This window comes from Mytilus trossulus, chromosome 10 (assembly GCF_036588685.1).
Source record: "Mytilus trossulus isolate FHL-02 chromosome 10, PNRI_Mtr1.1.1.hap1, whole genome shotgun sequence".
Taxonomy (NCBI): domain Eukaryota; kingdom Metazoa; phylum Mollusca; class Bivalvia; order Mytilida; family Mytilidae; genus Mytilus; species Mytilus trossulus.
Genome location: NC_086382.1, coordinates 75,777,511 through 75,804,017, shown reverse-complemented (window position 1 = coordinate 75,804,017; position 26,507 = coordinate 75,777,511). Strand labels below are relative to the sequence as shown.

The 26,507-nt window shown below is 31.8% G+C and overlaps 1 protein-coding gene across 2 annotated transcripts in view; it reads right to left on the bottom strand.

Moving 5' to 3' along the window:
• Positions 1-877: 877 nt before the first annotated feature.
• LOC134688575 (SWI/SNF-related matrix-associated actin-dependent regulator of chromatin subfamily A containing DEAD/H box 1A-like) overlaps positions 878-26,507 on the bottom strand; it is a 31,981-nt gene continuing 6,351 nt past the window's right edge. For both annotated transcript variants that reach the window (XM_063549382.1, XM_063549383.1), the window contains exons 2-22: positions 25,874-26,041; positions 25,356-25,539; positions 17,035-17,255; positions 16,346-16,620; positions 15,766-15,862; positions 15,135-15,202; positions 13,574-13,717; positions 12,762-12,985; positions 11,865-11,955; positions 11,189-11,288; positions 10,475-10,613; positions 9,965-10,100; positions 9,315-9,452; positions 8,681-8,776; positions 7,460-7,708; positions 5,645-5,746; positions 4,807-4,902; positions 4,039-4,157; positions 3,436-3,618; positions 1,990-2,096; positions 878-1,373 (exon numbers count right to left, since the gene is read on the bottom strand). In XM_063549382.1, coding sequence (XP_063405452.1) covers positions 1,303-1,373; positions 1,990-2,096; positions 3,436-3,618; positions 4,039-4,157; positions 4,807-4,902; positions 5,645-5,746; positions 7,460-7,708; positions 8,681-8,776; positions 9,315-9,452; positions 9,965-10,100; positions 10,475-10,613; positions 11,189-11,288; positions 11,865-11,955; positions 12,762-12,985; positions 13,574-13,717; positions 15,135-15,202; positions 15,766-15,862; positions 16,346-16,620; positions 17,035-17,255; positions 25,356-25,539; positions 25,874-26,036 — 3,003 coding nt within the window. In that variant the 5' untranslated portion in view covers positions 26,037-26,041 and the 3' untranslated portion in view covers positions 878-1,302. The remainder of the gene's footprint in view (positions 1,374-1,989; positions 2,097-3,435; positions 3,619-4,038; positions 4,158-4,806; positions 4,903-5,644; positions 5,747-7,459; positions 7,709-8,680; positions 8,777-9,314; positions 9,453-9,964; positions 10,101-10,474; positions 10,614-11,188; positions 11,289-11,864; positions 11,956-12,761; positions 12,986-13,573; positions 13,718-15,134; positions 15,203-15,765; positions 15,863-16,345; positions 16,621-17,034; positions 17,256-25,355; positions 25,540-25,873; positions 26,042-26,507) is intronic.

The following is a 26,507-nucleotide window of genomic DNA, read 5'->3' as shown; positions in this document are numbered from 1 at the left end:
ATAATTTGTACAAATTGTGATTTTTTGTTGTTTTATTTAAAAAATTATTTTACAACAAATCATATACATTTTAATGAGACCTTTGAAGTAACATCATCCTAAAAAGCAAAACACAAATGATGTGTGTTAGAGAGATTGTTAAATGATTACAATCATATCCACATCAAACACCAAATGTACTTTTGATTTAAGTACAATAAAGTTCTGGTGACAGAATCAGAAAGCATTATCAACAGGCAGTATTTTAAGTTGGCTTACATGATATTCATCTTAATAGTGACCTCTTTTTAACTAAGAATACAAGAAGGAATGAAAATAAATTATTTGTTCTTAAAAATATGATAAATGTACAAATGAATTTAAGTTTTACAAGCCAGAAAAAGATTTCTTACAAATTACAACATACATACAAATATCAATATTTTATTTATAAATCAAATGTCGCCAAATAAAATATCAAATTTTAAAATAGATTTCATGCATGCTCTTACCACAAAGGGGTCTTTTTTACACAAAGACATATGTTTAAATGGTTGGGCTGATTCTTAAACGGAATAAAAATAAACATTAAAATTTCAATGAAAATGAAAACCTTGGCAATGAAAACTGACATGGGTAGCTTTACCTTTATATTCTATTCCATTTATACAAATACAACAATAAATTAATGTTTTTCGAATTAGTACTATGTACATCATTTTTTTTACATGACACCAAAATAAATTTTCAAAATGTTAACAAATCTAATACAGACAGTGTTTATGATGGATTAAATGGTGTTAAAGAAAATTTATATTTCCTATTTATGGCGACCAAGAACAGAAATATTAAAAACATAAAAAAAAAAAAAATTTCAGACATTTAAATGTATTCTCATCTTTAAGACATATTCTATTAACTAAAACAATTGTTCATTTTTTCTTTTTATAATATGATAATAATTTTATGTTGAAAATGATTGGCCACTATATACATGCACTTTAAACTACAGACAATCTCATACTTTCATTAAATTTAAAATCTACAGGATAAACATGACATGATCAATGATATAAATAACTAATGAAGGTAATTATTTCATGCAATACTTCAATTTCTTTTAATTGTTACAGTATTTAACATCAGTAATTCATTCATAAAACATTGGTCCTGTATTTACTTCATCCTTCTTTAAGATCTCGTTACATTTCATATTTAACTTCATTCAAAACATTTTTACAATCATTATGGTATATATATCTAATCTACATTCATACTTCATCATTTGTTCTAATATACAAATAGGCCTAACATAAACTGTCATCATACACTGCTATCAGCCAGAGCTTGTCTTAACAACGAGGCTACATCCTTAGAACTGCCAGACTCAGAGCCTGTAAGTAGAAAATTCATGCTGTATAAAAACTTGTTTCATCAAAGGGAGCTAAATCTTAGAATTGTCAGTATCAAATCATGTAATTTCAAAATTATAAACTGACCTGATCATAAACTTTAAAATGTAAATCATGTTGAAATTTTAGTTTATAGACCATGATTGAGGGGGGGAGGGCAAATATTCTCAATGGTAATGGAATGTGTCAATGCTAATACAAATGCAAACCCGAAATCATTAACAACTAAACTAAGTAAAGTGTTAAATGTCAAAAGACATGACTGAGTTGATAGGGCTAAATAATCCACTTGGAAATGAGATATTCATTATTAAACTTCCACAAATAGTTCACCTTAAACTGATGATCACAAACTAAAAAGCCTGACAGTGTATGAAATTTGCTTTAATACAGGATTTTTTTACTAACAAAATTTTCTATATAAAGCACATACGCCATTTTGATCTTCAAACAGGGGCCAACCTTACAGATACAATTTTTCTTATAACAAAATAAGCTCTTTAACAGATAACACTATGGCTTATCAGGATATATTACAAAGCATGATTTTGTAGCTAACAAGAAAACATAAATAATTTATAAATACAGCGATACAAACCTTCATCTGTAGTGATGTCCTTTTCTAGTTTTAATTTTTCCTGTGCACATCTCAACATGGCTTCCTCTACTGTGTCTTTACTGATTAGTCTAATGATGCTAACTTCTCTGTAAATAGAAGACCAAGTTATTCATTAACTCAGTTACTGTGGATTAAAGAAGTCTCATGGATATTACATATTATTATACCTTACATATATTTTAAACAATTCTATTGGTAGAAACGTTATCACGTGACATGGAATAATTCAGTTGTTTTTCATTCAATTGCAAGGAAAGACGAATAACCCTAAAAATTTCCACCAGCGGTGAATAACTCTATTATTCACCGGCGAATAACCTTTTGAAATCATTGTTGATTTGTACTTGAGTTATCTCCCATGATTATGACGTTACAAACGTAAATAAACAAAATGGCAGCGTTAACGTTACACTTGAAGCTTGCCAAGAGACGAAGAAATAAGGCATTAGACATGAATAGAGTGCCAGTAGCTGATGACAGTTCTTAAAGAGTAAAGGTCCTTTTCAGGGCCATCAATATTTTACAAAAAGGTTCTACTTTTGTTGTACATTCTAGAACACAAATGTATTTTCAACGGACGCCAACTTGTCTTTGACTTTGTTATGTAAACGTATAAAAAGTTTCGAAAGGCCTTTCCACTGTTAGTTCGGTATAATAAATCAATTGTGGCCACTTAAAATCGATGAATATCCAAAATTGTCAACCCTTGAAAGTTATTTCACTTCAGGCAGCGCCCTCATTGAAATAACCTTCTCGTGTTGACAATTTTGGATATTTACCTCTTCAACGGGCAATAATTGTATATTATAGTTTTACAAAATACTGCAAACTTGTCTTAATCAAATTTGTACTTAGTTGAATAGTCAAATTCCTCAAAATCCACAAAAAGCTGGTATACAATGAAAAATAAAGAATCCATGGTATATGACAGTTATATCATCAATGCTATTGATGATTATTAAAACCAGCAGAACCTTAATCTTATTTAATTGTTAATTTCTTTTTATTATACCACTTGAAACAAAGTTCCAGAGGGTATAATGTTTGTGACTTGTCAGTCTGTATGTTATTTGTTTTTGCCACTCCTGTTCTTGTAATCCCAACTTACTCCTCTGAAACAACTCAACATAATTTCATGAATCTTTGTATACAATGTAAATGTGAATATTTATATCAACAGGAAAATATGATCAAACATTTTTTCTAAGAGTTATGCCCCTTTTAACTTTCAATTTTGGCCTAGATATACTACTTCAACAGTTTGTCAACGCAACTCCTCTGAAACATCACAGCAGAATTTCATGAAACTTTATCAAATTAGTTCTCACCACAATATAGCCTTTTGTGCTAATGTGGCATAAAGCAAACAACAATCAATCAATCAATCAATCATGAAACTTTGTACATGTTACATTTACAAATTACCTTGTCTGTCCAACTCTATGACACCTGTCTTCTGCCTGTTTGTCATTATATGGATTGAAGTCTATATCATGCAGAATAACTGTACTGGCAGCTGTTAGATTAATCCCCATACCTCCAGCTCGGGTAGACAGCATAAAGATAAACAAACTGTCATCATTGGAGAATTTATCTATTAAGTCTTGTCTGAAAAGTAATAGTATAGTATTATTTTATAAAGTTGTAGACAAACTTTAAATTAGTGACTTGCAGAAAACAAATATCCTTTCTTATCTGTAATGTGAAAGAATGTTATTGAATTATTTTTCTGTTAAAAATCTGACATAAATTTACTAGATGATTATTTAGGACACTTAATCCATGATGTGTGCTTCATTTAACTATAGGTTGCACTTTGTAGATACAGCTGTTTCTCAAACCATGCCACTTTAAGAGAGATATATAATATTCATAAATAATTGATTTTGTTTATGTACTGATTCCCAGATATGATCTCTTTCATCTTGTAGAGACATAATTTTGGGAATTGCATTATCAATATTTACAGAAATGCAACCTATATACCTGAAGATTTTTTGTACAGTTGTATTTAAAGTTTATATATACCTTTCTGTGACAGGTGTCTGGCCATCCAATCTTAAATATTTATATTTCTCTTGTTTTAAAAATTTCTCCATAATGTCCATTAACATAGTAAACTGACTAAATATAAGAACTTTCTCTCCCTAAAATTAAAAGTAATAATTAATGATAAGCAGTTTTTTAAATAAGAATGTACCAGTAGTACACAGAAGTTAATTCTAATCTAATATCCAGTTGGAAGTAGGTATTTTAAAGAGTTTAGAGAGCAGGTATGTAAAGTCTAAAAACATATGTAACCTACAGAACAACAAAGAACACTTTCACTGCCTATTATTTTTTCTGTTACTTTTTTTTTTCTATTTTCTATTTTCAACTTTTTATCTAAAGATATTATCAAAACCCTATACATTCTTTAGTATTCTAACCAATTGAAATTGACTTAAATTATTTCTATTAAGGTTCCACATATATCTTAGTCTCAGATTGCTCCAACAATCTTAAAAGACTAGCTTATGCTGCTGGATGTCAAAGGTAGTCTACTTAAAAACATTGAAATTGCTGTTCTAGGCTTACAGGCTTCAAGTTTGTGTCTGAAAATCATATTTTATTGAACTGCCCTGTAGCACTAAGGAAAGTTAATATATCCTTGAAATGGATCTATCACAATTCTTTGTCATTTTTATCCATGGTTTCTACATGGACAGTGTTTTGATTTTGCAAGTCCCTAACAATTCCTTACAAGTCCATCAGACGTCTGCGCAATCATAAGACTCCATGGATCCCTACACATACCTTTTCCTTTTGGTCATGTAATAATTGTTTTAATTTGATAAATTTCCCAGATGCTCCTATTACTGATTGGTCAAGCTGGAATTGTCCTAAATAACTCTACAAAGACAAACGAACTTTGTCATTATCAAATTACTAGATATGTAATGGGAAAAAAATAATAATCTAAAAAAAAAAGTTGTTACTGATAGATATAATATTAGACTTATGACAAGATTGATTTAAAAATGAAATAATTATCAACAATATCATGTGTCAAAACTGTAATTATCAACTAAGTGATGTTAAAACTTTATTGATTAACTTACAGTAATTAAAATATACATTCAGTATGTGCCTGTCCCAAGTTAGAAGCCTTTTATTCAGTGGTTGTCATTTGTTGTCACATAACATATGTTTTTTTCGTTATTTATTTTGCACTTAGGTCATTTGTTTTCTGGTTTGAATTTTTTTACATTTTTTTTTGGCATTTGTCCTTTCTGGGCCTTTTTATAGCTTACTATGCAGTATGGGCTTTGCTCATTGTTGAAGGTCACACAGTGACCTACAGATCTAATTTCTGAGTCAATTATGGGGAATTGTCTCATTGGCAATCATACCAAATCTTTTTTGTATACATGGAAAAAATTAAGAAAGAATGGTTTTTTTTAACCTTCAGACATATATTTATCTATTTGTATTATTTTTTATTGTGATGTATGCAAATTATTCTAATATGATGTTTCTTGGAAGATTTTGATACGGAATAGTCCTTATCTCGATTCATCAAAAGATTTATTCTTAAGAACCATACTGTGAGGAACAAATCGTTTCAGGTCAAGTAAGTAATTGTTAGTTTTACCTTGTAATGGTCGATGAGATTCATAATTTCAAAATCATGCATAACTTGTAGATCTTCATAAATCAGTTGTGGCAGAGCTCCTCTGTCAATATGTGATGGTTCCTATTAATACAATACATGCATGAAAAAAAAATTGTCATGAGGAAATATTATATAAATAGCTTAAATCCCCATTTATCTGTAACACTAAAATAAACATTTTTTTTTTTTTATCTAAGTCCACCAGATAACCATTTCTTATATCATAATATTTTTATTATTGGAAATCAGGGATTTTATTCATTGTTGATATTTGTATATTAAAAAAATAAAGATTTTATTAGCAATGAAAGTCACAAAAATTCAAATTAAAATATTGTAAATTCCACAAATTTGTAGCCAAAAGTATACATTTGATTTTAATACAAGTAACAATACAAATAAAACATGAATGCAGGTGTTTGTTCTGACATATGAACCATGCAATAACTTTTTCTTTATTTCTTTCTTCTGTAAACTAGAGGCTCTAAAGAGCCTGTGTCGCTCACCTTGGTCTATGTGAATATTAAACAAAGGAAGCAGATTGAAAATTGACTACAAAGGTCAATAACTCCTACAGGGGTCAATTGACCATTTCGTTCATGTTGACTTATTTGTAGATCTTACTTTGCTGAACATTATTTTTGTTTACAGTTTACCTATATCTATAATAATATTCAATATAATAACCAAAAACAGCAAAATTTCCTTAAAATAACCAATTCAGGGGCCGCAACCCAAAAACAGGTTGTCCAATTCATCTGAAAATTTCAGGGCAGATAGATCTTGACCTGATTAACAATTTTACTTCATGTCAGATTTTCTCTAAATTATTTGGTTTTTGAGTTATAAGCCAAAAACTGCATTTTACCCCTATGTTCTATTTATAGCCATGGCGGTCATCTTGGTTAGTTGGCGGGGTCACCGGACACAATTTTTAAACTAGATACTCCAATGATGATTGTGGCCAAGTTTCAAATAATTTGGCCCAGCAGTTTCAGAGGAGAAGATTTTTCTAAAAGATTACTAAGATTTACGAAAAATGGTTAAAAATTGACTATAAAGGGCAATAACTCCTAAAGTGGTCAACTGATCACTTTGGTCATGTTGACTTATTTGTAGATCTTACTTTGCTGAACATTATTGCTTTTTACAGTTTATCTCTATCTAAAATAATATTCAAGATAATAACCAAAAACAACAAAATTTCCTTAAAATTACCAATTCAGGGGCAGCAACCTAACAACGGAATGTCAGATTCATCTGAAAATTTCAGGGCAGATAGATCTTTACCTGATTAACAATATTACTTCATGTCAGATTTGCCCTAAATGCTTTGGTTTTTGAGTTATAAGCCAAAAACTGCATTTTACCCCTATGTTCTATTTATAGCCCTGGCGGCCATCTTGGTTAGTTGGCGGGGTCACCGGACACAATTTTTAAACTAGATACCCCAATGATGATTGTGGCCAAGTTTGGTTAAATTTGGCCTAGTAGTTTCAGAGGAGAAGATTTTTGTAAAAGTTAACGCCGGACGCAGGACGACGACGGACGACGACGACGACGACGGACGACGACGGACGCCGGACGCCAAGTGATGAGAAAAGCTCACTTGGCCCTTCGGGCCAGGTGAGCTAAAAAGAAATGAAAGAATAGCCTATCAATTTTTTGTATCATGGCTATAACATTTTCTGCCTTTTTTGCTTTATTCAATTTATATAGGTATAAGAATAAGTGGTATGAGTGCCAATGAGACAACTCTCCATCCAATTATACCAATTTCTGTTTTTCTCTTACCTTAGCAATAATTTTGGACATTTTTCTAAGTTTATCATCACTGAAATGATTCCGTAGTAATAAGGGATGATTAGCTATTTTGCGTAGCTGCATCAATATAGATGCTCCGCCTCCTTTTAACATGTCATTCCCTTCCTCTTTAAGTCTCTGTGCAAAAGTTTTCACAGTCTGGTCATAGCTTATTTTTTGTTCATGGGTCATTTCACATCGGATCAATTCTTCTGATTTCTTAGGCAACTGTTTCTGGACCTAAAAATTGTTTAAATACTAAAGATAATGCAGATAAAGCTTACAAAATTATAATGATTATTCATGATTATTTTATTAAGGTGGCCTTCAAAAATATTTTACAACATGAACATATGTGCAATCTTCCTGTAAATTTTCAGGGATCTAAGTTTAAATATGTAGGAGGATATGATTACACAAGACTTGTACCCTCTTTCATAAATTTTGCTGAAAAGCTGCTAAGTTGTAAATAGATAAAGGAAGATGTGGTGTGAGTGCCAATGAGACAACTCTCCATCCAAGTAACAATTTAAAAAGTAAACCATTATAGGTTAAAGTACGGTTAACACGGAGCCTTGGCTCACACCGAACAACAAGCTATAAAGGGCCCCAAAATTACTAGTGTAAAACCATTCAAACGGGAAAACCAACGGTCTAATCTATATAAACAAAATGGGAAACACGTATATATTACATAAACAAACGACAACTACTGTACATCAGATTCCTGACTTAGGAAGTCTGGAAAATGAGATAAAAAAATCTTGTACTGTAAATTTAGAAATTATTGCGTGCATTTATCATTGCCATTTTATCATTTTAGGCTATATTAATATTGTAAATTTTGCGACATGAAAAAAAATTCTTATTAATTCATATGAAATATTCCAAAATGCAAGTTTAAATTATTTCGAAAATAACCTTGTCCCATTTTTCCAATTAATAAATACATTACAATAATTTCTGAATTTACAGTAACACTTCCATGATAGCAGGTGTGCAAATTCAACAAAATTCTTCCAGTTAAGTATCTGTGGTCTAGGTTTGAAACTGTAGAGGTTGATTACACAATTGTGGTTCCTACCTTTATTGCCAAACACACATCACCATACTTGAAGCTGGTTTCAGACTATGTTCATGCTGGCCAAATATATGCAATGTGTAAAAATGTGGTCTACTTTTATATCTTACAGTGATTAACACAAGTCTTACCTCTGATTTAAGACGTCTCAGTAGAAAAGGTTTCATTATACGTTTAGCTTGAGCTATTCTCTCAGCACTATACTTGCTTTTGTCATCACCGGCTCTCTGAAACATTTATAGGATGATCGTAAAACATAAAAATTGACACATAAAGTACCAGAACACCTCAACAATAATAAAATAATTTGGAAATAGCCTAACTCATAACAAAAATACTTAAGAGGTATAAGTGTGACAGATGTCACTGTAGAGAATGCAAAAGTGTGCTAGCAGTTATATCTTTACTTGTTCCCATCATTTATTTTAGGAAAATTTACTTGTAAAAAAAGTTTAAAAGTGTTTCTCATTTTTCTGTGTTTCTTTTAATAGATTAGTCCATTGGTTTTCCTGTTTGAATTGCTCTCAACTAGCCATTTTTTTGCCTTTTTTAGCTGTTTGGTGTATGCCAAGGCTCTGTGTGGAAGGCTGTACTTTGACCATAAAAGTTTATTCATAAAACATTGCGACTTGGATGGAGATCTGGAAATTAGGACTCAGCCTAGTAAATTAGGACTAAGCCTAGTAAATTAGGACTAAGCCTAGTAAATGTTAAATTATATGCAAAATATAGACTGGGAAATCGGCATTTGTCCTTTACACTTACAGTAATCATAGAAAATATCTTTTTGAGATGTTCCGTCTTCCCAGAGAATATTTCTGGCATGACAAAACTCAACAGAGACATAAGTTCTAGCAGATTATTCTGTAATGGTGTCCCTGTAAGCAACAGTCTTCTTTCAGCCTGAAAATAAACACAGAAAAATACAGAAATAATTAATCAGACATAACTACATATCATCTTTTAGACAGTGGGAGATCTCAAGATATTTTAAGCATATCTAGATAATTTCCCGGTCATTCATTGTAATCTTATATGTAACCATACTTTTAGTTTCTATCGTTAAAATATTCAAGTATGGGAACATTTACATGGTTCCTACATCTGTTAAAGGATGTTCACTGTTCCATGTTTATTAAACTTGTCAGTGGTTTTTGACCTAGAAACATTTGAAAAACGAATTGTCATCATAAATGCTTAATTCACATTAAACCTGCACTGGATAATTGTCACTTAAAATGTCCTTCCAGCCTTTGCGCTGTGCATTAGGACAGAGACAATTGCAACAAGCATGTGCATAAACATCTTTAAAATTCCATATTCATATAGCGCATATATTACTTGTTGTATTTGGTATTTCAGGAGGACAATTTTCTGAGATAAGATGAGATATCTCTCATATATTTGATACTTACATTGATTTTCATTAGATTTTGATATCTCATGGATGACATATTTTTCAACATGTGACCTTCATCAAATATAGCATAATGAAAGCCTAGCTTCTTAAACAGAGATCGATCCTCAACATTGCCAGTAGCCATATTGTATCTGAAAAGAAAAATCAAATTTATAATTACCACTTTCTTTATTTTAGAGCCTAATGATAATTCTATCCACACTCAACTATCTAAAAGTTTTCATTAAAACATAAAATTTTACAAACTCAAAACAGTACTTACATTGCAGCAACTAGCACTTTTCAGTTGTCATAATTCTCATAAAGAATAACTGCAGGATTTAATTGATATCATCCTTGAATCCATTTTAAATGAAAGGCTTAAACTCTGGACAGTACTTAAATATTGAAAGGCACATTGTAGTTATAATGGTCATACAGGAGTCATACACAAGTTGACTTCTAAATTGATCTCCTGTCATCCAGAGCTATAAAATCAGGGGCCATAACTCTGGACAGTACTTACGTAGTGATTATTACATTGTAGTTATCATAATTGTCATATAGAAGTGACTGCCGGACCGATCTTCTGTCATCCATAGAGCCATAATAAATCAGGGGCTTTAAATCTGGACACCAAGTATGTAGCTCTCTCAACCAATTGTCTATAAAGAAAAAAAATAATAAAAACTTTCGGTGAAGCTCATGTACTGTCCAGTTCAATATTGTGCAATGATCTCATTTGCACCAATTTTATAGAATTTTCACTGACATAATTTTTTTATTTAGGGAAGATCTAAATGCCAGACAAGAAAGAATACACAGTGGTGCCAGGTGGCTACATATGTTGTCTTCATACTGAATCAGAGACAAGAAAGAAAATCACAGCCAATAAATCAAATATTCGATATAAATTTTATCAAAGCATTATCTTCCTTTTGAACAGAGTGTAGATGGACAGATGGGGGTTTAATGTAATTCTTCTGTATTTCAAAACACTGCACTTTAACATATATTCATCGGATATATCGTTTTCAACTTTTCCAGACATTCATTGACTTTTAATGAACTAAATGTGAATCTGTAAAGATTGTTTACATTAATTTTTACATTGTTAAATGAATTGTAATCTATTCCTACCCGATTCAATGTTATTTCTTAGTTAAGTTATTTCTGAACCCTGTATGAAATCCATATACCTATTGTAGATAATTTGTGAACCTCTCTTTTAAATATTTACCTATTGTAGATGATGGTACTATAATAACATGAGGTCCCCTTTCTCCTTCCTCTAACAGATGTGCCAGGAATGCTATTGTCTGTATAGTCTTACCCAAACCCTGCAGAAGATAGAATATTTATACTTAGTAGAATGTCTTCTAATTATCAGCCAACAAATGAAATTTTCAAGGTGAAAAAGGTCAAAAGTTAGAATAGAACAATTCTAACCAGTGTTCTTCTCAGTATATAACACATCACCATAGCATTAAATTGTAAAAGCAATGCTTCCCAAAAATAGTAGTAATCCAATTCCTAACACATTTCGTTATAAAATCTAGATGGATACGATAAAAAGTACTGAAGAGAACACAATCTTGACATTATCTACAAGCATATAAAAAATTCAGGGTTTACTAATGCCTTCTTATGAAATATTCCTTTGTTTAAATAGGCAATATACATTGTAGGAAAATATCAAATTTATTAATACAAGCTTTATAACAGAGAAGAATGAGGTTCCTGGACAGACAAAGTTAACACTTAATGGTAAAGTTTAAAAGTCTGAAGGGTCCATTTTCTTCCTCATTAAATGTGTCAAGACACCATTTCATTGTAAGTTGTAAATAATTGACCCATTCTTGCCTCTACTTGAACATTTTGACTTAAAACCCACTACATTACATACAGATACCAACCATTTCATCTGCTAGGATACCATTTAAATGCTGGGTATGCATAATTCTTAACCAATTCAGTCCAACCATCTGGAAAGGTTTCAACTGATAACTGTCAAAAGAAAAATAATGTATTAAGTAGTAACTTTATTCTTCGTCTTATGATGATCTTATGTTGAAGTTTGTATGGTTCTAAAATCGATATCAACTTCTGATTTCTAAAAAAATTACTCAAGATTTAACTGGATGTTTATCATTATCAAGATTGCCTCAACCTTTATATCTGAGCGTTTTTTAATTTTAATCCAGACAACCCTCACTTTTGATTATGTGTTTTACCTTGGATTTGTTTAGATTTTACCTTGGGTTTAGATTTTACCTTGGGTTTGTTTAGAACTTACCTTGGGTTTAGATTTTACCTTGAGTTTAGATTTTACCGTGGATTTGTTTAGATTTTACCTTGAGTTTAAATTTTACCTTGGATTTGATTAGATTTTACCTTGGGTTTTGATTTTACCTTGGGTTTAGATTTTACAATGGATATGTTTAGATTTTACCTTGAGTTTAGATTTCACCTTGGGTTTAGATTTTACCTTGGATTTGTTTTACCTTGGAATTTGTTCAGATTCTACCTTGGGTGTAGATTTTACCTTGGAATTTGCTTAGATTTTACCTTGGGTTTAGATGTTACCTTGGGTTTAGATTTTACCTCTCTTGGGTTTAGATTTTACCTTGAGTTTAGAGTTTACCTTGGATTTGTTTAGATTTTACCTTGGATTTGTGTAGATTTTACCTTGGATTTGTTTAGATTTTACCTTGGAATTTGTTTAGATTTTACCTTGGGTTTCAATTTTACCTTTGATTTGTTTATATTTTACCTTGGATTTGTTTATATTTTACCTTGGGTTTAGATTTTACCTTGGATTTAGATTTCCTGGTTGCTTTTTGATCTGTATATCATCATTATCTGAGTCTTCTAAATCCTGTTTATTTGTCAGATAGGAGACAATGCTCTCCATGTTCTTAGATATTTTCTCACATTTCTCCATCAGTTTGATCACGACATTTCTGACTCGGATAATCTCATTACAGCCATGGATCACATCATAGGATAAACCTTTAGTGGTGGTGAAACTCTTAACCTAAAATTAAATGATTTCATGATAACAAGTATCCCATTTCATCTCATACAACAAACCTTTCATTGTATTGAAAGTGCACATTTAAAATATGCCCCTCCCCTTGCAGCCTTTTCACAAAAAAATTATGTCTACCAAACATAAAACACAACTGTAAATCAAATTATTATCACAGATACTTGATTTTAAGTTTATTTATTACCAGCCAAATTTACTTTTTTTGGTAATTTTTTTTTTTTGCTGAATTTATAATATGCTAGTCACAAGGTTCTGAAATCCTTCATATTGGGTGTTTAGTGCAAAAGCATGAAATACCAATTATAAAGTCTTTCAAAAAATTGAACCATATGGGTATCAAAGCTATGACCTGCCACATTTGAAGCAGATAGACAGGCTATGAGACTAAAGAAGAAGTTTGGGACAACCTAAGTCACACCATCTTTATCTGACACTCATCTACTATCACATTTGAAAGAAAGTTTTTTAAACCTTTACATTAAGATAAATTGATTAGCATTACAAACCAGTTTATCCCATGTTTTAAATGGTTATAAACCTTTACATTAAGATCAATTGATTAGCATTACAAACCAGTTTATCCCATGTTTTAAATGGTTTTAATCCTTCTATAATCTCTGCTTTCCTTTTAGATACTCCAGGCATGGTGCTGAGTTGTTCTAATGAAGCATCGTCAAAGAATGCCAGAATGACAGCTCTCTGTCCAGTGTCTTCTTCCTATCAGTAAAATAAATAATAATAAATCCCTTTGTACATGTAAAAAGCTGTATGTACATGTAAATAAATTGGAATGTGATTTATACACCAATAAGATATCAAATTATCAAATTATCAAATCAAAAAATAAAAAGTCTCTTAACCTTTAAACTAAAGTGAGAATAAAATAAAATTGAGAATGAAAATGGGGAATGTGTCAAAGAGACAACAACCCGACCATAGAATAAAAACAACATCAGAAGGTCACCAACAGGTCTTCAATGCAGCAAGAAATTCCCACACCCAGAGGCGTCCTTCAGCTTGCCCCTAAACAAATATATACTAGTTCAGTGATAATTAACGCCATACTAATTTCCAAATTGTACACAAGAAACTAAAATTAAAATAATACAAGACTAACAAAGGCCAGAGGCTCCTGACTTGGGACAGGCGCAAAAATGTGGCGGGGTTAAACATGTTTGTGAGATCTCAACCCTCCCCCTATACCTCTAACAAATGTAGAAAAGTAAACGCATAACAATACGCACATTAAAATTCAGTTCAAGAGAAGTTAGAGTCTGATATCAGAAGATGTAACCAAAGAAAATAAACAAAATGACAATTATACATAAATAACAACAGACTACTGGCAGTTAACTGACATGCCAGCTTCAGACTTCAATTAAACTAACTGAAAGATTATGATTTAATCATATGAACATCAGGCACAATCCTTCCCGTTTAGTATCATACCATCATAACATATATAAATATCTGTATCTAGTGGATATGGAACCAATTAAAACAACCAATTAGTGACAAACAAATCATTATTTCACTATTTCACTTTCATTATTGATTGAACAAACGAAAATCATATTGTTACGTATCTCAGAGCTAATGCCCCTTTAAAGCACATGAGGACCTAATGCTATGCATATATTGTCTTAGTGGTTTTAATCTACTACTATATTGTTTGAATGAGTATGTATGTGCTTAAATATACTTTTAACTCATTTGAAGGCCTGTTTTGCAGTGTTCAATTACATTAATAAAGAATTTCAAAATTAAAGTCACCTCTTCTGGAATCATTTTTAGTGTCAATGAAATAATCCTGATCTTCATACTTACATCAATACTGTCTTCACTGTCTACACATTCATCACAATTGTAATCCTGAACTTCATACTTACATCAATACTGTCTTCACTGTCTACACATTCATCACAATTGTAATCTTGAACTTCATACTTACATCAATACTGTCTTCACTGTCTACACATTCATCACTATGATAATCCTGAACTTCATACTTATATCAATACTGTCTTCAATGTCTACTCATTCATCACTCATAATCTTGAACTTCATATTTACATCAATATTTATTCACTGTCTACACATTTGTGACTATGATAATCCTGAACTTCATACTTACATCAATACTGTCTTCACTGTCTGCACATTCATCACTATCATAATTGTCATCTTCATCATCTAAAGCATCTGTCAATCAAAATCAGTTTTCAATATCACATATACGAGTTTAAACAAGAGCACATAATAAACAAGGTTATAGCAACATAATTCTTTATAGGTGCCTGTAAAACATTCTCCTGAACTGTATAACCAAAATATTTCTTTTGGAATTTCTGTATAGCAAAAAAAAATTGAACCATTATTGACCTACCATCAAACAATATAACAATTTAAATTGAATATATGTTGTATTTAAATCTTCAATCTCATTTCCTAAATTTACCTCAAATGTTACCCAGTGATCAACATTTGAAAATTAAATGCATACAATAAATTCTGAATAAGCAATCATATTTTTGGAATAAGCCCCATGTAATAAACAATGAAGCTGTGATCTTGCTACACTATGCTTTCCCCAATTCCCCTTTTTACGACATATGCTCCAAAAGTTTTGTTTTGTTAACATTGATGATAGTGAGACATTTAAAAACAATTTTGGACAAATTTACAAAGGGAGGCAATAGCTTAATAAATTATGAAACTTTGAAGAAAACCACAAATGGTTGATGAACAATGTACTATATACAAACCAGCATAATCATCTGTAGACCTTTTAGCTGCTTGTTCAAGTTTTTCCGTTGCAGCCTCTATAGACCAGTTATGCTTCGATAACAATTTTCTCAAGTACTGAAATATATTAATTTAAAAAATACAATGTAAAAGACAATTCTGTTACATAGTATTACTAATTTCCTCTACTTTATAATTAAACTATCAATAAACTGATGAACATGATGAATATTGATTGGTTTTAAGAAATAATTCAAATATGTATACTAATCCAAATGTTATTCAACTAAAAAAAAAAAATGAGTGCCCATATTACAAAATTAATTTACTGAAGTGAGCAATGAATGGCATAGACATAGATGAATGATGTCATTGGTGAAATTATGATTGATTCACACATGAAAATATCTATTTTTATTTTATTAAGATATATCAGTATTTCTTTTCAACCAATTTAGTTCTATTTGTCTTTTCAAAACATTGTGTATATTTTTTGTCCTTCTTTAATATCTAAAGATATTTAGAAGTGAGATATTGACTGTTGAAATTGAAAAGGGACAAACACACTCATCTTTAAGTCATCTATAATTAATTTATTACTTTTTTAGATTTTTCAGGATAAGCTTCCACAAGGAATTTAATCTGCTCCTTTTGATCCTGAGAACCTGGTATTGTTTCCTGGCTGTCTATGTTATACTCCAAAGTAGCTTGACTGTCTGCCGTCTGAGAATATGAGACAGTCGATTGACTGTCCATGTCTTCACTATCACTAGACTCAACACGACGGCACTTTTTCCTTGGAGGAGCTGACTGTTCTGAGTCACTACTGTTAAATCTGATCACTCGCTTCTTCTTCATTGGTGGATTTAATGTTTCTAAATACAGTAAAAAGTGGAATGATTAGGTTTATGTTTTCTGGGAGAATGGGTGTAAGTGGGATGGTTTTATTAGAAGAGAAGTTATTTGGTACTATGCATTCATTATTTGTTGGGTTAATATTTGTATGCTTTTAGTCTTTCTATTTACTTGAAATATTATTCTGCAAACTAATTCCACTATGCTTTTTAAGAATCCACCATTTTCTACATTTGAAAATGCCTGTACCATTCAGGAATATGACAGTTCTTGTCCATTCATTTTTGATGCGTTTTGTTAAATGATTTTGCCATGTGATTATGGACTTTCCAAATTGATTTTCCTCTAAGTTCAGTATTTTTGTGATTTTACTTTTTAAGAAATGAAAAATTTCAAATTTCCCAAATTTTAAGCCTTTCAAGACTTTTCCTCACCTTGAACTCTTCCCGACATAAATATATCAACAGCATCTTCAGTGTTCCATAACTTTACCCTGAGAACAGCCACAGCATCTTTAGTACTGGCTTGTGGGAACATATCTTTTATCTGTCTGACCTTGTCTGTCTGTCCTCCATCAAGTTCTTCATCATCAGAAGATTCATTAAGTTCATTCCTAACATCTAACTTCTGTTTTCTTTTGGAAGCTGACTTTGTACTGGAAATAATTGTAAAAAGAAGTATTAATCAAAGAGCTGAATAGCTCTGAGGGGAAAGACGACCCTTGTTTCTATTTAATTATGTTTTTGGAAAGGGGGGGTATCTTTTGATAGTTTTCATATGAAGAATGAACTAGAGGCTCTAAAGAGCCTGTGTCGCTCACCTTGGTATATGAGAATATTAAACAAAGGAAGCAGATGGATTCATGACAAAATTGTGTTTTGGTGATGGTAATGTGTTTGTAAATCTTACTTTACTAAACAGTCTTGCTGCTTACAATTATCTCTATCTATAATGAACTTGGCCCAGTGGTATCAGTGGAAATGTTAATAAAAATTTACAAATTTTATGAAAATTGTTAATCAAAGTGCTGGATAGCACCTCTGGAAAGTTTGCAACTGTAGCTGTGTATTATTCCAAAAAGGTTATAGACGTGTATTATTTCAAAGATGTATTTCATCACAGCTTTGATTTTTTAAACTAAACCATTGTCTCATCAGTAAGGATAAAAAAATCACTTTTTTTATGTTTATCATAAAAAGTTTTGATATTTTCTCATGATTACAACCTTAAGCTGTAGATCTAAAATAATGAAAAATACATTCAGAAAGCTCTGTTAATTTCTTTAAATACCATGTCAACTTCAAGGGCCTGTGAATTAGTATTTTTCTATTGTCTTTGGTCCTTCATATTTTTTTTTAGTAAATTAACACGCATGTTTTTTGTTTGTTTGAATTGTTCCACATGTTTCATATCCGGCGGGGCCTTTTAAAGCTTTCTACATGTATATGGTACAAACATTTCTCATTTTTGACAACCTTTATTGTGGCCTATAGTTATTAATACATTTTCATTCTTTGAACTCTTTTGGATAGCATTGGTTCTTTGCAAAAAATACTGCATCCTTACTTATAAATAGTTACAGTAACTTAAATCAATACAACTGTAAAAAAAGTGAATTTATATTATAGGCTTTTATCAAAAATAGGGAACATGTCCATGGGACTAAAATGATGCCCTCACTAGCAGTAACGTTATAAACTCAAGAACTGTAAATGTGACACTACAAATTTTTTTACTTGATCTGAATTATGGGTTAATAAACATTGTGTATTCATCCTAATTATACAGTATTGCGCAATAGAATTGTAAGATCTTGACATTTGTTTTCTGTCAGAAACCTATTTGTTATGTCAACAATTTGATCGCGATCCAAATTCAGAGCTGTATCAAGCTTGAATGTTGTGTCCATACTTGTCCCAACTGTTCAACTTCAGGGTTCGACTTCTGCGGTCGTATAAAGCGGTGCCCTGCGGAGCATCTGGTTCCATTTAACAAGGCACAACCGTAGAGCAGTAAAGTTAAATCCACCAAAATTCAAACTTGATCAGTGTTTGTGGTAATGAGAATTGTGTATAAGTTTCATAACATTTGGTTAAGACAAACTATACTTAGAGAACAGAAACTAAAATTTCCAGCAACTTTTCTTTTTGTAAAGTCGCATTAAACGCTATAGAATGGTAAAAAATATGCAACTTAAATTCAAACTTGACTTGTGAATTGTGGTTATAAGCATTGTGTATCAGTTTCATACAATTTGGTTCAGGCAAACTAAAGTAAGAAAACAGAAACGAATTTTGGGATATACAGAGGTACATAAGTAAGGGAAGAATGTATACATACTTACAGAAGAACAAGGATAAAACTCAATACGGTGGGAGTATAACAACAGCAGTATGACCAAAGGAATAAAAAGTTTATATACGCTAGATTCATAGGATTTTTGTTGTAAGCCATTCGTTTGATATATTATTATTATTATGGTAATCATTGCCTGTGTTTGGATGACAAAGCAATTGAATTTCTATTTAAATAGGGCATGCTATGCACATGTTGGTCTGTAATCTATATAAATTATGAGGTGAAAATGCAGCCATTTAAGTCAAAGGGTACACATCATAATTTCATGAACCTTAATCATTTCTACAGCACTTGTCTTCATACCCTGAGCTATGTTATTCTAAGAAGTAGATGCTGACACTCGGTTGCTTTTAATACGGATGCTATATGATACGAATTTGCGATAATACACCAGAGGTGGTATGATGTAAATTATCGGAAGACTGAGACTGAAGAAGAATTGACGTTGGGTCGATGTTTTTCTGCTGTCAGTTTGATCCACTTTAGCATGCTGAACGAGTGAAGGCCCTTATATCCACACTGAAATGTGTTTAAATAATGGAATTAAAAGTTTTCAAATGATTTTTGGCATCAAAACATTTCGATCGATGTTTCGACAAAAACAATGCATTTAATTTTTTTTTTATGAAAGCCGGTGGTACCGTATTTACCTCTACTCGTCCCTTAATGAGACATTAGACATATAATTATCGAGTATTTTATATTCTATCACCTGTGTTTTTTTTAACAAAACATCATCACTTGTCAATTATCCGACGGCTTGGCAGTCAAAATCACAACTTGCTCTCGCATTTTAATCAGTCATTCCCGATTTTTTCGATACTCTCGGGCTTTTACCACGTTTACGTACGTACATAGTAAACAGGTAAAAGTAGAGCGGAAAATGTTCATTCATAAATTTTCATGAATGAAACTGACGCAATCTGGCGTAGATTTCTTGTGATTTTCTCTTCATCGTATGGCAGATCCGCGAAATAGTGTTGAGATTCTCATTTTCAAAATGAAGTTAAATTCATCTGAATCGTCGGTGAATATTCAATTCTTTTTTTATTAAAGCTGTGTCAAATGAGTAGTTACTCGAAATTTTAAAAGAACCTTCCAAGACTCAGAATTCAAACACTAGTACTAAATTATCTCGGATCAGAATAAATGGCGATAATCTGTCACCATAAGTTTCAGGCCGATGGCTATGGAAAGCAGCAATAGCAAGCTATAGCAAACTTTCCAAAAATTGACTATAAAGGACAATAAATCCTTAGGGGGTCAATTGACCATTTCGGTCATGTTGACTTTATTGTTAACCTTACTTTGCTGAACATTATTGCTGTTTACAGTTTTATCTTTATCTATAATAATATTCAAGATAATAACCAAAAACAGCAAAATTTCCTTAAAATTACCGATTCACAGGCAGCAACCCAACATCGGGTTGTCAGATTCATCTGAAAATTACAGGGCAGATAGATATTGATTTGATAAACAATATAACCCCCATGCCAGATTTGCTCTAAATGCTTTGGTTTTTGAGTTATAAGCCAAAAACTGCATTTTACCCCTATGTTCTATTTTTAGCCGAGGTGGCCATCTTGCTTGGTTGACCGGGTCACGCCACACTTTTTTTAAACTAGATATCCCAAAGATGATTGTTGCCAAGTTTGGATTAATTTGGCCCAGTAGTATCAGAAAAGAAGATTTTTGTAAAAGATAACTAAGATTTACGAAAAATGGTTAAAAATTGACTTTAAAGGGCAATAACTCCTAAAGGGGTCAAACTGACCATTTCGGTCATGTTGACTTATTTGTAAATCTTACTTTGCTGAACATTATTGATGTTTACAGTTTATCTCTATCTATAATAATATTCAAAATAATAACCAAAAACAGCAAAATTTCCTTAAAATTACCAATTCAGTGGCAGCAACCCAACAACGGGTTGTCCGATTTATCTGAAAATTTCAGGGCAAACAGATCTTGACCTGATAAACAATTATAACAAGTCAGATTTGCTCTTAATGCTTTGGTTTTTGAGTTATAAGCCAAAACTGCATTTTACCCCTATGTTCTATTTTTAGCCATGGCGGCCATCTTGGTTGGTATGGCGGGTCACGCCACACATTTTTTAAACTAGATACCCCAATGATGATTGTGGCCAAGTTTGGTTCAATTTGGCCCAGTAGTTTCAGAGGAGAAGATTTTTGTAAAAGCTAACGACGACGGACGCCGACGCCGGACGCCAAGTGATGGGAAAAGCTCACTTGGCCCTTTGGGCCAGGTGAGCTAAAAAGAGAACAGCTAGAACATGTAGAAAGGTTCACAATATTGAAATCAATTGTTGTTTATGTAATTTCATTTCCTTAGTTTAGGATTCAATTTGGACCAATGGAAGAGATCTGCATCTTCTAAATCTAAACATTTGATTAAAGTTGATAGCTAATTATCTAAAACTCAACTGAATTCTGTCATTTCACTACAACTACAACATTTTTTGAAATCTAGATTGTGTACCACTGAACTGCAGGCTAGGGCCATTTTCTATTTTTTGTGACAGTTCTCTTGGATTTTTAAGTTTTTTCTTTAGAAAATGAGGACTGAAAAATCTATTCGGTTATAAATTTCCATTGTTAAAGTTCCAAGTAACAACTCTCATCACAGGGAAACAGGTACTAATAAAAATCAAAGTGCTGGATAGCACCTCTGGAAAGTTTGCAACTTTAGCTGTGTATTATTCCAAATATGTATTTCAACACAGCTTTGATGTATTAAACTAAACCATTGTCTCGTCAGTTATTATCAAAAGTCTCTTTTTCATGTTTATCATAAAAAGTTTTGATATTTTCTCATGATTGCAACCTTAAACTGTCACGACTGTAGATCTAAAATAATGAAATATACATGCAGAAAGCTCTGTTAATTTCTTTAAGTAACCATGCCATGTCAAATTCAAGGGTCTGAGAATTAGTATTTTTCTATTGGTTTAAGTCCTTCATATTTGTTTTTAGTAAATTAACACGTAAGTTTTTGTTTGTTTGAATTGTTCCATATGTTTCATATCGGGGCCTGTTAAAGCTTTTTACATGTATATGGTACAAACGTTAACATTTCTCATTATTGACGACCTTTAGAGTGGCCTATAGTTATTAATACATTTTCATTCTTTGAACTCTTTTGGATAGCATTGGTTCTTTGCAAAACATACTGCATCCTTACTTATAAATAAGACAATTACAGTAACTTAAATCAATACAACTGTAAAGAAAGTGAATTTATATTAAAGGCTTTTATTAAAAATAGGGAACATGTCCATGGGACTCAAATGATGCCCTTGCTAGCATTAATGTTATAAACTCATGAACTGTAAATGTGACACTACCAAAATTTTTACTTGATCTGAATTATGGGTTAATAAACACTGTGTATTCATTCTAATTATACAGTATTGTGCAATAGAATTGTAAGATCTTGACATTTGTTTTGTGTCAGAAACCAATATGTTATGTCAACAATTTGAGCGCAATCCAAATTCAGAGCTGTATCAAGCTTGAATGTTGTGTCCATACTTGTTCCAACTGTTCAGGGTTCGACTTCTGCGGTCGTATAAAGCTGTGCCCTGCAGAGTATCTGGTTTCATTTGTAACAAAGCACAACCCTAGAGCAGTAAAACTAAATCCACAAATTCAAACTTGATCAGTGTTTGTGGTAATGAGAATTGTGTATAAGTATCATAACATTTGGTTAAGACAAACTATACTTATAAGGGGACAGAAGCTTAAGTTTCCAGCAACTTTTCTTTTTGTAAAGTCGCATTAAACGCGAGAATGGTACAAGTTACGCAACAAAAATTCAAACTTGACTTGTGAATTGTGGTTATAAGCATTGCGTATCAGTTTCATACGATTTGGTTCAGGCAAATTAAAGTAAGAAAACAGAAAAGAATTTTGTGATATATACGGAGGTACTTATAAGTAAGGGAAGAATGTACATACCTACAGAAGAACAAGGATAAAAGTCAATACGGTGGGAGCATAACAACAGCAGTATGACCACATGAATAAAAGGTTTATATATACGCTAGATTCATAATTTTTTGGTAGTAAGCCATTCGTTTGATATATTATGGTAATCATTGCCTCTGTGTTTGGATGACAAAGCAATCGAATTTCTATTAAAAAAGGGCATGCTATGCACATGTTTGTCTGCATGTAATCTATATAAATTTTGAGGTGAAATGCAGCCATTGAAACCAAAGGGTACACATCATCATAATTTCAAGAACCTTAATCATTTCTACAGCACTTGTCTTAATACCCTGAGCTATGGTATTCAAGAAGTAGATGCTGACCTGGTTGCTTTTAATATGGATGCTATATGATACGAATTTGCCATTATACACCAGAGGTGGTATGATGTAAATTATTGGAAGAAGACTGAAGAAGAATTGACGTTGGTCAATGTTTGTTCTGCTGTCAGTTTGATCCACTTGAGCATGCTGAACGAATGAAGGCCCTTATATCCACATTGGAATGTATTTAACAAAAGTTTTCAACTGATTTTTGGCATCAAAACCTTTGAAGTTTCGATCGATGTTTAGATAAAAACAATGCATTTTTAAATTATTATTCTTTTTTTATGAAAGCCGGTACCGTATTTACCTGTACTCGTCCATTACTGAGACATTAGACATATAATTATCGAGTATTTTATATTATATCACCTGTGTTTTGTTATAAAAAATCATTATCACTTGTCAATTTTCCGACGGCTTGCACCTCATTCCCGATTTTTTCGATACTCTCGGGCTTTTACCACGTTTACGTACGTTCATAGTAAACAGGTAAAAGTAGAGCGGAAAATCTTCATTCATGAAATTTTCATGAATGAAACTGACGCAATCTGGCGTAGATTTCTTGTGATTTTCTCTTCAGCGTATGGCAGATCCGCGAAGTAGTGTTTGAGATACTCATTTTCAAAATGAAGTTCAATTCATCTGAATCATCGGTGAACATTCAATAATTTTTTTTTATTAAAGCTGTAATCTTTTCAGTCAAATGAGAAGTTACTCAAAAATTTTAAAAGAACTTTCCAAGAATCAGAATTCAAACACTAGTACTAAATTATCTCGGATCAGAATAAATGGCGATAATCTGTCACCATAAGTTTGAGGCCGATGGCTATGGAAAGTAGGCAATAGCAAGCTATAGCAAACTTTCCAAAAAACATATGAGTGATGTAAACTGTGTGAAGTTTGTTTCCAAATCTTAATTTTAAAATATTTGTATATAATAAATATGTTTAAACTACAAAATGCAAATTTTCATTATTTATTTTTTTACCATTAATACAATGATTATGTAGGTACACAAAACTTTAGTTTTAATAGAAGACTACTATACTAATCCAATGAAATGTCACATTTACATTAACTTTTATTTTAGTGGATATTTACTCATCAATTGAGGTGCTCCTGAATTGGAGGAAGATTCTCAGAATTTTTCAGAAAAAAGTGGTCTCACTAATTAGCGACAAGAAGAATAATGTTTTCTTGTCGCAAAATAGTCTTCTTGACGCTTTTTGTCGCTTTTTGCAATTTTGTCTCTAATTAGTGAGACCCGAAAAAAGTAATAAAATCGTTTCTTTCACCTGTCTCATGTAACCCCACGATCTTTGTTTATTTTGAAAGTTGTTGATCTACAAATTAAAGTATTGCATGTTGATGTTTAAATCATCTACAGTAAACAATATTATGTTTAGATTTAACAAATACAAATTTGTAATTAGTGCACAATCTCTAAGAATGATTTAAATAACCAGTGAACTGGTGAAAGATATCCCTGCTTCTTCCAAGAATGACGTCACTATAAAATACAATGTAGGTTGGATATATTTAGAATATCTCGTCATACTAATTTTTCCGGATTGTAAAATAAACGTAAATAGTGTAAAGGAGAGTTCAAGATACGATAATTTCGTGAGAAACAGAAGGGAAATGTGTAAAAAAGTGTTAAAGTCAAACTATTCATTTCTGGGTCTCCTTCTCTTCAATCTAAGTAAGATTTGTTGGGGGGTTTTCCACACTGTAACATGTATAAAAACAAAATGAATGATGTGAGGGAGTGTCACTCTGGTCAACCCCATAGGGGATTGACGGCTTGAAGCCGTCTTTCCCCAAAAATATGTGCTCAATCAAATTTTGTCAATTGTTCATTTTCCAAATTCTTGCCTATTTGGAACAAATGTTATTAGAAGCAGATTATAAGAGTCTACAGGCTCAAAAATAAAGTATCTGATTGCTGTTTTTTATAAAATAATTTTTCAAAAATCAGACTATTGGTTTTCTCATAAGTTTGGTTTAACCACAAATGATATCCAGATTATATTTTGTGAAAATGACAGTGCCTACCTTTGACAACCATTGCCATTTGTCGTGATGCCTTGATCTTTGGACAACCAATTTCCAGATGACTCAACCTCTTCATCTGATTCTATCACATTCTTTTTGACCAATTTACTTTTCTGTTGAAACACTGGAGATGAGGGACTAGTGGGAATCTCTGGAGTTTCTGGTACTGTTGTCTGGGAAGACCCTAATAAAAATAAGTTATCAATAATCATGATAATGACATTGTTAATGACTGAGTACTGAAAATACAGAATTGTCATGATTTTCTTGAGATGTTGCCAGGAAATTTCCCAAGTAAAATTTATTGTCAAATAAAAACCAATTGTTTAGAAAACAATTGAATATCTTTCCACATAGATTTTCTAAATTATTGAAGAGAAGCTACTTCTGGTTTTCTCAAAGTTACTATTGGCGTCCAAGGTTTCTCCAGATTATCTTGTACTGTTGATGCAAAAATTATGCATCACATGGAATCATAGTGAACTACCAATAACAGATCCATAGATCTTCCTACTAACCATTTAGAGTTGGTGTTGAACTGCATGTTTCTACAGTGTCTGAAGGTTGATTTTCTTGGCTGTTTTCTGATCCCTCATCACTGTTGTCTGACTGGATCTTGTTTACAGGTTTCTTAATAAATCTGTACTGCAGCAAGGTGTTTAGTTTAGGATTGCCACTCATTTTACCTGAAACAAAACTAGAGGCTCTAAAGAGCCTGTGTCGCTCACCTTGGTTTTTGTGAATATTAAACAAAGGACGTAGATGGATTCATGACAAAATTGTGTTTTGGTGATGGTGATGTGTTTGTTCATCTTACTTTACTGAACATTCTAACTGCTTACAATTATCTCTATCTATAATTAACTTGGCCTAGTAGTTTCAGAGAAGATTTTTGTAAATGATTACTAAGATTAACGAAAAAATGGTTAAAACTTGACTATAAAGGGCAATAACTCTTAAAGGGGTCAACTGACAATTTTGGTCTTATTTATAGATCTTACTTTGCCAACATTTATTGTATGTTAAAGTTTATCTCTATCTATAACAATATTCAAGATAATAACCGAAAACAGCAAAATTTCCTTAAAACTACCATTTCAGGGGCAGCAACCCAACAACAGGTTGTCTGATTCATCTGAAAATTTCAGGGCA